The sequence below is a fragment of the Salvelinus namaycush genome, chromosome 15, assembly GCF_016432855.1.
Source record: "Salvelinus namaycush isolate Seneca chromosome 15, SaNama_1.0, whole genome shotgun sequence".
Lineage (NCBI taxonomy): Eukaryota > Metazoa > Chordata > Actinopteri > Salmoniformes > Salmonidae > Salvelinus > Salvelinus namaycush.
In genome coordinates, this window is record NC_052321.1 from 2,832,168 (window position 1) to 2,844,845 (window position 12,678).

Genomic DNA, 12,678 nt, shown 5'->3' on the forward strand with positions numbered 1-12,678 from the left:
TACTGAATGTAGTAATGGGGTACAGTATAATGGTGTACTGAATGTAGTAATGGGGTACAATATAATGGTGTACTGAATGTAGTAATGGGATGCAGTATAATGGTGTACTGAATGTAGTAATGGGATACAGTATAATGGTGTACTGAATGTAGTAATGGGATGCAGTATAATGGTGTACTGAATGTAGTAATGGGGTACAGTATAATGGTGTACTGAATGTAGTAATGGGATGCAGTATAATGGTGTACTGAATGTAGTAATGGGATACAGTATAATGGTGTACTGAATGTAGTAATGGGATACAGTATAATGGTGTACTGAATGTAGTAATGGGGTACAGTATAATGGTGTACTGAATGTAGTAATGGGGTACAGTATAATGGTGTACTGAATGTAGTAATGGGATGCAGTATAATGGTGTACTGAATGTAGTAATGGGATACAGTATAATGGTGTACTGAATGTAGTAATGGGATACAGTATAATGGTGTACTGAATGTAGTAATGGGATGCAGTATAATGGTGTACTGAATGTAGTAATGGGGTACAGTATAATGGTGTACTGAATGTAGTAATGGGATGCAGTATAATGGTGTACTGAATGTAGTAATGGGATACAGTATAATGGTGCACTGAATGTAGTAATGGGATACAGTATAATGGTGCACTGAATGTAGTAATGGGATACAGTATAATGGTGTACTGAATGTAGTAATGGGATACAGTATAATGGTGTACTGAATGTAGTAATGGGATACAGTATAATGGTGTACTGAATGTAGTAATGGGATGCAGTATAATGGTGTACTGAATGTAGTAATGGGATGCAGTATAATGGTGTACTGAATGTAGTAATGGGATACAGTATAATGGTGTACTGAATGTAGTAATGGGGTACAGTATAATGGTGTACTGAATGTAGTAATGGGGTACAGTATAATGGTGTACTGAATGTAGTAATGGGATGCAGTATAATGGTGTACTGAATGTAGTAATGGGATACAGTATAATGGTGTACTGAATGTAGTAATGGGATGCAGTATAATGGTGTACTGAACACAGCTTTACTGTTGCCTCTGACGTCTGTTGGTTAAACAGGAAGAGACATTGCATTCGGAAAGTATTCAGACCCCTTGACTTCTAAAATGGATTGAAAAAAGAATAATCCTCATCAGTCGACATATAATACCCCTTCATGATAAAGCGAAACAGATTTCTAGAAATGTTTGAAAATGTATAAAATAAAATAAAAGACAAACCCTTTACTATGAGACTTGATATTGAGTTCAGGTGCATCCTGTTTCCATTGATCATCCTTGAGATGTTTCTACAACTTGATTGGAGTCCACCTGTGGTAAATTCAATTGATTGGACATGATTTGGAAAGCCACACACCTGTCTATATAAGATCCCACAGTTGACAGTGCATGTCAGAGCAAAAACCAAGCCATGAGGTCAAAGGAATTGTCTGTAGAGCTCCGAGACAGGATTGTGTCTAGGAACAGATCTGGGGAGGGGTACCAAAACATTTCTGCAGTATTGAAGGTCCCCAAGAACACAGTGGCCTCCATCATTCTTAAATGGAAGAAGTTTGGAACCACCAAGAGTCTTCCTAGAGTTGGCAGATTCTCTGGTCTGATTAAACCAAGATTGAATTCTTTGGACTGAATGCCAAGCGTCATGTCTGGAGGAAACCTGGCACCATCCCTACGGTGAAGCATGGTGGTGGCAGCATCATGTTGTGGGGATGTTTTTCAGCGGCAGGGACTGGGAAACTAGTCAGGATCGAGGGAAAGATGAACAGAGAAAAGTACAGAGAGATCCTTGATGAAAACCTGTTCCAGAGCACTCAGGAACTCTGGGGTGAAGGTTCACCTTCCAACAGGACAATGACCGTAAGCACACAGACAAGACAACGCAGAAGTGGCTTCGGGACAAGTCTTTGAATGTCCTTAAGTGACGCAGCCAGAGCCCAGACTTGAACACTGTTTTAAAATCTCTGGGAAGACCTGAAAATAGCTGAGTAAAGGGTCTGAATACATATGTAAATTTAAATGTTTAGATTTATTTTATATACATTTGCAAAAATTTCTAAAAACCAGTTTTTGCTTTGTCATTATGGGCTATTGTGTGTAGATTGATGAGAGAAAACAAACATTTTAGAATAAGGCTGTAGCGTAACCACATGTGTCTGATTACTTTCCGAATGCACTGCACACCTTACTGCTCTCCTTTCAACCTCACAACCAAACTGTGTTATGGCTGGTATATCATGTACTATCGTGTGTCTGTCTGCACATGCATGTGTGTGTATTATTGGGTGTGGGTGTGCGTCTGTGTGTGTACAGCTTGCTTGTATTGTGTCTCTGTGTGTGTGTGTGTGTGTGTGTGTGTGTGTGTGTGTGTGTGTGTGTGTGTGTGTGTGTGTGTGTGTGTGTGTGTGTGTGTGTGTGTAGAGCTTGCGTGTACTACGTGTGTGTGTGTGTGTGTGTGTGTGTGTACGTCTGTTCACCATCACAAGTGTCTAGGTGACGGGTTGGTGATGTTTCCGTTGCAGAACCCGTCTGAGAAAGAGAGCAGCAGAGAGCAAAGCCAAGGTTCATGTTTCTACTGGGGCCAGGTATAGTTACATCAGGGAACAACCCACTGTCCTGCCCCTCTCCCCCCAGAGACTGTGGTCCAAACGCCACACTATATCCCTACGTAGTGCACTACTTCTGAACATGGCCCATGTGGTAGTGCACCACGAATAGGGTGCCGTTTAGGACGCGACCTGCGTTTCTGTGACAGTGGGTTTCCTGCAGTAGTTAAACTGTAGTTCTAGAAACTTTACCCAGCATTCCCTCACTTCCTCATCTAACTAACATGGTGTGACTTCATCTAACTCTAACTTATTTAATCCTAGTCACACAAATGCAACTAATCTGATTGGCATAGATTGCTCAGGCTGACACATACAGTTGAAGTTGGAAGTTTACATCCATCTTAGCCAAATACATTTAAACTCAGTTTTTCACAATTCCTGACATTTAATCCCAGTAAATATTCCCTGTTTTAGGTCAGTTTGGATCACCACTTTATTTTAAGAATGTGAAATGTCAGAATAATAGCAGAGAGAATAATTTATTTCAGCTTTTATTTCTTTCATCACATTCCCAGTGGGTCAGAAGTTTACATACACTCAATTAGTATTTGGTAGCATTGCCTTTAAATTGTTTAACTTGGGTCAAACATTTCAGGTAGCCTTCCACAAGCTTCCCACAATAAGTGGGAATTTTGGCCCATTCCTCCTGACAGAGCTGGTATAACTGAGTGCACCAGTCCCTCCTGCAACAAAGCACCCACACAACATGATGCTGCCACCCCCGTGCTTCACGGTTGGGATGGTGTTCTTCGGCTTGCAAGTCCCCCCCCCTTTTTCCTTCAAACAATACGATGGTCATTATGGCCAAACAGTTCTATTTTTGTTTCATCAGACCAGAGGAGATTTCTCCAAAAAAGTACGATCTTTGTCCCCATGTGCAGTTGCAAACCTTAGTCTGGCGGTTTTGGAGCAGTGGCTTCTTCTTTGCTGAGCGGCCTTTCAGGTTAAGTCAATATAGGACTTGTTTTACTGTGGATATAGATACTTTTGTACCTGTTTCCTCCAGCATCTTCACAAGGTCCTTTGCTGTTGTTCTGGGATTGATTTGCACTTTTCGCACCAAAGTACGTTCATCTCTTGGAGACGTTCTGCGTCTTCTTCCTGAGCAGTATGACGGCTGTGTGGTCCCATGGTGTTTATACTTGTGTACAGATGTACAGATGAACGTAGTACCTTCAGGCATTTGGAAATTGATCCCAAGGATGAACCAGACTTTACAATGTTTTTTCTGAGGTCTTGGCTGATTTCTTTTGATTTACCCATCATGTCAAGCAAAGAGGCACTGAGTTTGAAGTTTGGCCTTGAAATACATCCACAGGTACACCTCCAATTGACTCAAATGATGTCAATAAGCCTATCAGAAGCTTCTAAATCCGTTACATAATTTTCTGGAATTTTCCAAGCTGTTTAAAGGCACAGTCAACTTAGTGTATGTAAACTTCTGACCCACTGGAATTGTGATACAGTGAATTATAAGTGAAATAATATATCTGTAAACAATTGTTGGAAAAAAGACTTGTGTCATGCACCAAGTAGATATCCTAACCAACTTGCCAAAACTATAGTTTGTTAACTAGAAATTTGTGGAGTGGTTGAAAAACGAGTTTTAAAGACTCCAACCTAAGTGTATGTAAACATCCGACTGTATGATGGAAAAATGTAAATGCCTGTTACATTTTGTAAAGATATTCTCTATAAAAGCAGGAAGTCCTTTTGAAAAGCCCATTTTATGTGAATTTTGTCAATCTCCCTTCTGATGTTTGAATGTGCATTTCATTTCCATAGTTTAACATAAATATATTTAGTTATATTTCCATAGTTTAACATAGTTATATTTCAACATAGTTATATATTTTCTATAGTTTAACATAGTTATATGTAGTTATATTTCTATAGTTTAACATAGTTATATTTCTATAGTTTAACATAGTTATATTTAGTTATATTTCTATAGTTTAATATAGTTATATTTCAACATAGTTATATATTTTCTATAGTTTAACATAGTTATATGTAGTTATATTTCTATAGTTTAATATAGTTATATTTCTATAGTTTAACATAGTTATATTTAGTTATATTTCTATAGTTTAACATAGTTATATTTCTATAGTTTAACATAGTTATATTTAGTTATATTTCTATAGTTTAACATAGTTATATTTCTATAGTTTAACATAGTTATATTTAGTTATATTTCTATAGTTTAATATAGTTATATTTCTATAGTTTAACATAGTTATATTTCTATAGTTTAACATAGTTATATTTTCTATAGTTTAACATAGTTATATTTAGTTATATTTTCTATAGTTTAACATAGTTATATTTAGTTATATTTCTATAGTTTAACATAGTTATATTTAGTTATATTTCTCCGTTTAACATAGTTATATTTAGTTATATTTCTATAGTTTAACATAGTTATATTTAGTTATATTTCTATAGTTTAACATAGTTATATTTCTATAGTTTAACATAGTTATATTTAGTTATATTTCTATAGTTTAACATAGTTATATTTCTATAGTTTAACATAGTTATATTTCTATAGTTTAACATAGTTATATTTCTATAGTTTAACATAGTTATATTTAGTTATATTTCTATAGTTTAACATAGTTATATATAGTTATATTTCTATAGTTTAACATAGTTATATTTAGTTATATTTCTATAGTTTAACATAGTTATATTTCAACATAGTTATATATTTTCTATAGTTTAACATAGTTATATTTAGTTATAATTCTATAGTTTAACATAGTTATATTTAGTTATAATTCTATAGTTTAACATAGTTATATTTAGTTATATTTCTATAATTTAACATAGTTCTATTTAGTTATATTTCTATAGTTTAACATAGTTATATTTAGTTATATTTCTATAGTTTAACATAGTTGTATTTAGTTATATTTCTATAGTTTAACATAGTTATATTTAGTTATATTTCTATAGTTTAACATAGTTATATTTAGTTATAATTCTATAGTTTAACATAGTTGTATTTAGTTATATTTCTATAGTTTAACATAGTTATATTTAGTTATATTTCTATAGTTTAACATAGTTATATTTCTATAGTTTAACATAGTTATATTTAGTTATATTTCTATAGTTTAACATAGTTATATTTCTATAGTTTAACATAGTTATATTTAGTTATATTTCTATAGTTTAACATAGTTATATTTCTATAGTTTAACATAGTTATATTTCTATAGTTTAACATAGTTATATTTAGTTATATTTCTATAGTTTAACATAGTTATATTTAGTTATATTTCTATAGTTTAACATAGTTATATTTAGTTATATTTCTATAGTTTAACATAGTTATAATTCTATAGTTTAACATAGTTATATTTAGTTATATTTCTCCGTTTAACATAGTTATATTTAGTTATATTTCTATCGTTTAACATAGTTATATTTCTATAGTTTAACATAGTTATATTTCTATAGTTTAACATAGTTATATTTAGTTATATTTCTATAGTTTAACATAGTTATATTTAGTTATATTTCTATAGTTTAACATAGTTATATTTAGTTATATTTCTATAGTTTAACATAGTTATATTTCTATAGTTTAACATAGTTATATTTCTATAGTTTAGCATAGTTATATTTCTATAGTTTAACATAGTTCTATTTAGTTATATTTCTATCGTTTAACATACACTGCTCAAAAAAATAAAGGGAACACTTAAACAACACAATGTAACTCCAAGTCAATCGCACTTCTGTGAAATCAAACTGTCCACTTAGGAAGCAACACTGATTGACAATAAATTTCACATGCTGTTGTGCAAATGGAATAGACAACAGGTGGAAATTATAGGCAATTAGCAAGACACCCCCAATAAAGGAGTGGTTCTGCAGGTGGTGACCACAGACCACTTCTCAGTTCCTATGCTTCCTGGCTGATGTTTTGGTCACTTTTGAATGCTGGCGGTGCTTTCACTAGTGGTAGCATGAGACGGAGTCTACAACCCACACAAGTGGCTCAGGTAGTGCAGTTCATCCAGGATGGCACATCAATGCGAGCTGTGGCAAGAAGGTTTGCTGTGTCTGTCAGCGTAGTGTCCAAAGCATGGAGGCGCTACCAGGAGACAGGCCAGTACATCAGGAGACGTGGAGGAGGCCGTAGGAGGGCAACAACCCAGCAGCAGGACCGCTACCTCCGCCTTTGTGCAAGGAGGAGCACTGCCAGGGCCCTGCAAAATGACCTCCAGCAGGCCACAAATGTGCATGTGTCAGCATATGGTCTCACAAGGGGTCTGAGGATCTCATCTCGGTACCTAATGGCAGTCAGGCTACCTCTGGCGAGCACATGGAGGGCTGTGCGGCCCCACAAAGAAATGCCACCCCACACCATGACTGACCCACCGCCAAACCGGTCATGCTGGAGGATGTTGCAGGCAGCAGAACGTTCTCCACGGCGTCTCCAGACTCTGTCACGTCTGTCACATGTGCTCATGTGCTCAGTATGAACCTGCTTTCATCTGTGAAGAGCACAGGGCACCAGTGGCGAATTTGCCAATCTTGCTGTTCTCTGGCAAATGCCAAACGTCCTGCACGGTGTTGGGCTGTAAGCACAACCCCCACCTGTGGACGTCGGGCCCTCATACCACCCTCATGGAGTCTGTTTCTGACCGTTTGAGCAGACACATGCACATTTGTGGCCTGCTGGAGGTCATTTTGCAGGGCTCTGGCAGTGCTCCTCCTTGCACAAAGGCGGAGGTAGCGGTCCTGCTGCTGGGTTGTTGCCCTCCTATGGCCTCCTCCACGTCTCCTGATGTACTGGCCTGTCTCCTGGTAGCGCCTCCATGCTTTGGACACTACGTGTGGAACATAATGTTTCCAATAAGACATGCTGTTGGGTGTGGAACATAACATAGCGATCACATTATAGTCTTCTAAAGTGCTGCTCTGTTAACTTCTGTTAACTTCTGCAATGCTCTGTTAACTTCTATTAACTTCTGCAATGCTCTGTTAACTTCTATTAACTTCTGCAATGCTCTGTTAACTTCTATTAACTTCTACAATGCTCTGTTAACTTCTATTAACTTCTACAATGCTCTGTTAACTTCTATTAACTTCTACAATGCTCTGTTAACTTCTATTAACTTCTACAATGCTCTGTTAACTTCTATTAACTTCTACAATGCTCTGTTAACTTCTATTAACTTCTACAATGCTCTGTTAACTTCTATTAACTTCTACAATGCTCTGTTAACTTCTATTAACTTCTACAATGCTCTGTTAACTTCTATTAACTTCTACAATGCTCTGTTAACTTCTATTAACTTATACAATGCTCTGTTAACTTCTACAATGCTCTGTTAACTTCTATTAACTTCTGCAATGCTCTGTTAACTTCTATTAACTTATACAATGCTCTATTAACTTCTATTAACTTCTACAATGCTCTGTTACCTTCTATTAACTTCTACAATGCTCTGTTAACTTCTATTAACTTATACAATGCTCTATTAACTTCTATTAACTTCTACAATGCTCTGTTAACTTCTGTTAACTTCTGCAATGCTCTGTTAACTTCTATTAACTTCTACAATGCTCTGTTAACTTCTGTTAACTTCTGCAATGCTCTGTTAACTTCTGCAATGCTCTGTTAACTTCTGCAATGCTCTGTTAACTTCTATTAACTTCTACAATGCTCTGTTAACTTCTACAATGCTCTGTTAACTTCTATTAACTTCTGCAATGCTCTGTTAACTTCTATTAACTTCTACAATGCTCTGTTAACTTCTATTAACTTCTGCAATGCTCTGTTAACTTCTATTAACTTCTACAATGCTCTGTTAACTTCTATTAACTTCTACAATGCTCTGTTAACTTCTGCAATGCTCTGTTAACTTCTGCAATGATCTGTTAACTTCTGCAATGCTCTGTTAACTTCTATTAACTTCTACAATGCTCTGTTAACTTCTATTAACTTCTGCAATGCTCTGTTAAATTCTATTAACTTCTACAATGCTCTGTTAACTTCTGCAATGCTCTGTTAACTTCTACAATGCTCTGTTAACTTCTATTAACTTCTACAATGCTCTGTTAACTTCTATTAACTTCTGCAATGCTCTGTTAACTTCTATTAACTTCTACAATGCTCTGTTAACTTCTATTAACTTCTACAATGCTCTGTTAACTTCTATTAACTTCTACAATGCTCTGTTAAATTCTATTAACTTCTACAATGCTCTGTTAACTTCTGCAATGCTCTGTTAACTTCTACAATGCTCTGTTAACTTCTATTAACTTCTCCAATGCTCTGTTAACTTCTATTAACTTCTACAGTGCTCTGTTAACTTCTACAATGCCCTGTTAACTTCTATTAACTTCTACAATGCTCTGTTAACTTCTATTAACTTCTACAATGCTCTGTTAACTTCTATTAACTTCTACAGTGCTCTGTTAACTTCTACAATGCTCTGTTAACTTCTACAATGCTCTGTTAACTTCTATTAACTTCTACAATGCTCTGTTAACTTCTATTAACTTATACAATGCTCTGTTAACTTCTACAATGCTCTGTTAACTTCTATTAACTTCTACAATGCTCTGTTAACTTCTATTAACTTCTACAATGCTCTGTTAACTTCTATTAACTTCTACAATGCTCTGTTAACTTCTATTAACTTATACAATGCTCTGTTACATTCTGAAATGAATGGTGTGTTTTTGTGTTGTACTAAAAACATAATGTAACATGTGTTACTAACTTGGTTAATATTTTCTCCCATTGCTTTTATCATCATCATCATCTAACCAATGTTTACTTTTCAGGCTGCCACCCAAAGCTAAAGCTAGGGCTAAACCATTCACCTCTGGGTTAAACAAAAGGTAAACTAAAATCACAAGCAGCTATTTCCCCTTAATATCCTCCTGAAGAATAATGGTTGTCTTTGTGTGTCTGTGGGACTTTTGATTCTTTCCCAGCTTACCAGGGTCTGTCCCAAATAGCAACCTATTCCTTTAATAGTGCACTACTTCTGACCCAAACCAGCAGGGCTATAACTCTGTCCAGGGGGAACCAGCAGGTCTATAACTCTGTCCAGGGGGAACCAGCAGGTCTATAACTCTGTCCAGGGGAACCAGCAGGTCTATAACTCTGTCCAGGGGGAACCAGCAGGTCTATAACTCTGTCCAGGGGAACCAGCAGGTCTATAACTCTGTCCAGGGGGAACCAGCAGGTCTATAACTCTGTCCAGGGGGAACCAGCAGGTCTATAACTCTGTCCAGGGGAACCAGCAGGTCTATAACTCTGTCCAGGGGGAACCAGCAGGTCTATAACTCTGTCCAGGGGAACCAGCAGGTCTATAACTCTGTCCAGGGGAACCAGCAGGTCTATAACTCTGTCCAGGGGGAACCAGCAGGGCTATAACTCTGTCCAGGGGAACCAGCAGGTCTACAACTCTGTCCAGGGTCAACCAGCAGGTCTATAACTCTGTCCAGGGGGAACCAGCAGGTCTATAACTCTGTCCAGGGGGACCAGCAGGTCTATAACTCTGTCCAGGGGGACCAGCAGGTCTATAACTCTGTCCAGGGGAACCAGCAGGTCTATAACTCTGTCCAGGGGGACCAGCAGGTCTATAACTCTGTCCAGGGGAACCAGCAGGTCTATAACTCTGTCCAGGGGGAACCAGCAGGTCTATAACTCTGTCCAGGGGGAACCAGCAGGTCTATAACTCTGTCCAGGGGAACCAGCAGGTCTATAACTCTGTCCAGGGGGACCAGCAGGTCTATAACTCTGTCCAGGGGAACCAGCAGGTCTATAACTCTGTCCAGGGGAACCAGCAGGTCTATAACTATGTCCAGGGGGAACCAGCAGGTCTATAACTCTGTCCAGGGGGAACCAGCAGGTCTATAACTCTGTCCAGGGGGAACCAGCAGGTCTATAACTCTGTCCAGGGGAACCAGCAGGTCTATAACTCTGTCCAGGGGAACCAGCAGGTCTATAACTCTGTCCAGGGGAACCAGCAGGACTATAACTCTGTCCAGGGGAACCAGCAGGTCTATAACTCTGTCCAGGGGGAACCAGCTGTTCATGTGTGGTTGAAAACATACAGGTAGATACTGCATAAAACATTACTAAGCCAGGTTGTATCTTGGCTGTAGGAGCACAAATAATAAGGTAGTCTTTGTCCCGAAGACAAAAGGTTACTTCAGGTTTTCTGTGAAAGTCTTGTTTTGACGTCCAACCATACAGCTGCAATTGTTTTGAAAAGGATGTAGGAGATCATAGTTTTTATACAAAAAAGATGTAGGAGTTGATCGTTTTTATACAAGGATAAATGATAAACATCTACATGCGTCATTGTACACTTGGCAGACAGTCAAACAGACTCTGTGTCCGGTGCAACAAGGAACTGAAAAGCTTAGTATCAGTGATATAAAATCACTCATTTACTCCAGTGTTGGGGTCATTTCAATTTAAATGACAGTCAATTCAGGAAGTACACTGAAATTCCAATTCCAAATTCCAACTTGAATGCTTTTTAATTAGGAAAAATTTGGATTTGGAATTTGGTCTTTTCCTCAGAGCTTCAGCCTTGTGTTCAGACTACAGACAGTCTTTTCTGTATCATCCCCCTCCTCCTCCTCCTCCTCCTCCTCCTCCTCCTCCTCCTCCTCCTCCTCCTCCTTCTCCTCCTCCTCCCCCTTCTCCTCCTCCCCCTCCTCCTCCTCCTCCTCCACCTCCTCCCCCTCCTCCTCCCCCTCATCCACCTCCTCCCTCCTCCTCCTCCTCTCCCTCCTCCACCCCCTCCTCCTCCCTCCACCTCCCTCCTCCTCCCTCCACCTCCTCATCCACCTCCTCCTCCTCCACCTCCTCCACCTCCTCCTCCTCCTCTCCCTCCTCCACCTCCTCCTCCTCCTCCTCCACCTCCCTCCCCCTCCTCCTCCCCCTCATCCACCTCCTCCCTCCTCCTCCTCCTCTCCCTCCTCCACCCCCTCCTCCTCCCTCCTCCTCCCTCCACCTCCTCATCCACCTCCTCCCCCTCATCCACCTCCTCCTCCTCCCTCCTCCTCCTCATACCACCTCCTCCTCCTCCTCATACCACCTCCTCCTCCTCATACCTCCTCCTCATACCATCTCCTCCTCCTCATACCTCCTCCTCCTCCTCCTCCTCCTCCCTCCTCCCCCTCTTCCACCTCCTCTCTCCTCCTCCTCCTCTCCCTCCTCCACCCCCTCCTCCTCCTCCACCTCCCTCCCCCTCCTCCTCCCCCTCATCCACCTCCTCCCTCCTCCTCCACCCCCTCCTCCTCCCTCCACCTCCCTCCTCCTCCCTCCACCTCCTCCTCCTCATCCACCTCCTCCTCCTCCCCCTCATCCACCTCCTCCTCCTCCCTCCACCTCCTCCTCCTCCATCACCTCCTCCTCCACTCCCTCCACCTCCTCCTCCCTCCACCTCCTCCTCCTCCTCCTCTCCCTCCTCCACCTCCTCCTCCTCCTCCACCTCCCTCCACCTCCTCCTCCCTCCACCTCCTCCCTCCTCCTCCTCCTCTCCCTCCTCCACCCCCTCCTCCTCCTCCACCTCCCTCCCACTCCTCCTCCTCCCCCATTCAACCCCCTCCAGACTGAACACAGAGCGTCAGAAGAACCAGTACCGCTTCCACTCTGTGGCCTGTGTTGGCACTGAGGTCCACCTGGCAGCCTGCCCCCTGGAGTTCAACAAGGGTAATTATGGAGGGAGATTAGACTCAGAATGATGTAAATATATTGAGCATACCTCACGAACAAGCACCATGATCAGACTGTATGTGTGAGCTATGTTTCATATATTCATGGATCCTGGTGCGTATTTGTGAGTTAAGTTCTGTGTATTTACGTAATTATGTGTGTAATCTGACTCCGTAGGTAATGCCACAGGTTCCTGTAAGGGTGGCATGCCAGCCGTGGTCAGCTGTGTACCGGGACCACAGTACGTACACAACAACGGACTGAAGAAGAACCTGAAAACCACGGTAAAGTACCTGGGCGGGTGGGTACACCTCTGCATTTGTAT

At 39.9% G+C, this 12,678-nt stretch overlaps 1 protein-coding gene across 1 annotated transcript in view; it reads left to right on the plus strand.

Moving 5' to 3' along the window:
* Window positions 1-12,678, plus strand: part of loxl3b (lysyl oxidase-like 3b) — a 62,562-nt gene that overhangs the window by 18,663 nt on the left and 31,221 nt on the right. The window contains exons 4-5 of the mRNA XM_039008782.1: window positions 12,250-12,350; window positions 12,531-12,637. Of these exons, the coding sequence (XP_038864710.1) occupies window positions 12,250-12,350; window positions 12,531-12,637 (208 nt within the window). The remainder of the gene's footprint in view (window positions 1-12,249; window positions 12,351-12,530; window positions 12,638-12,678) is intronic.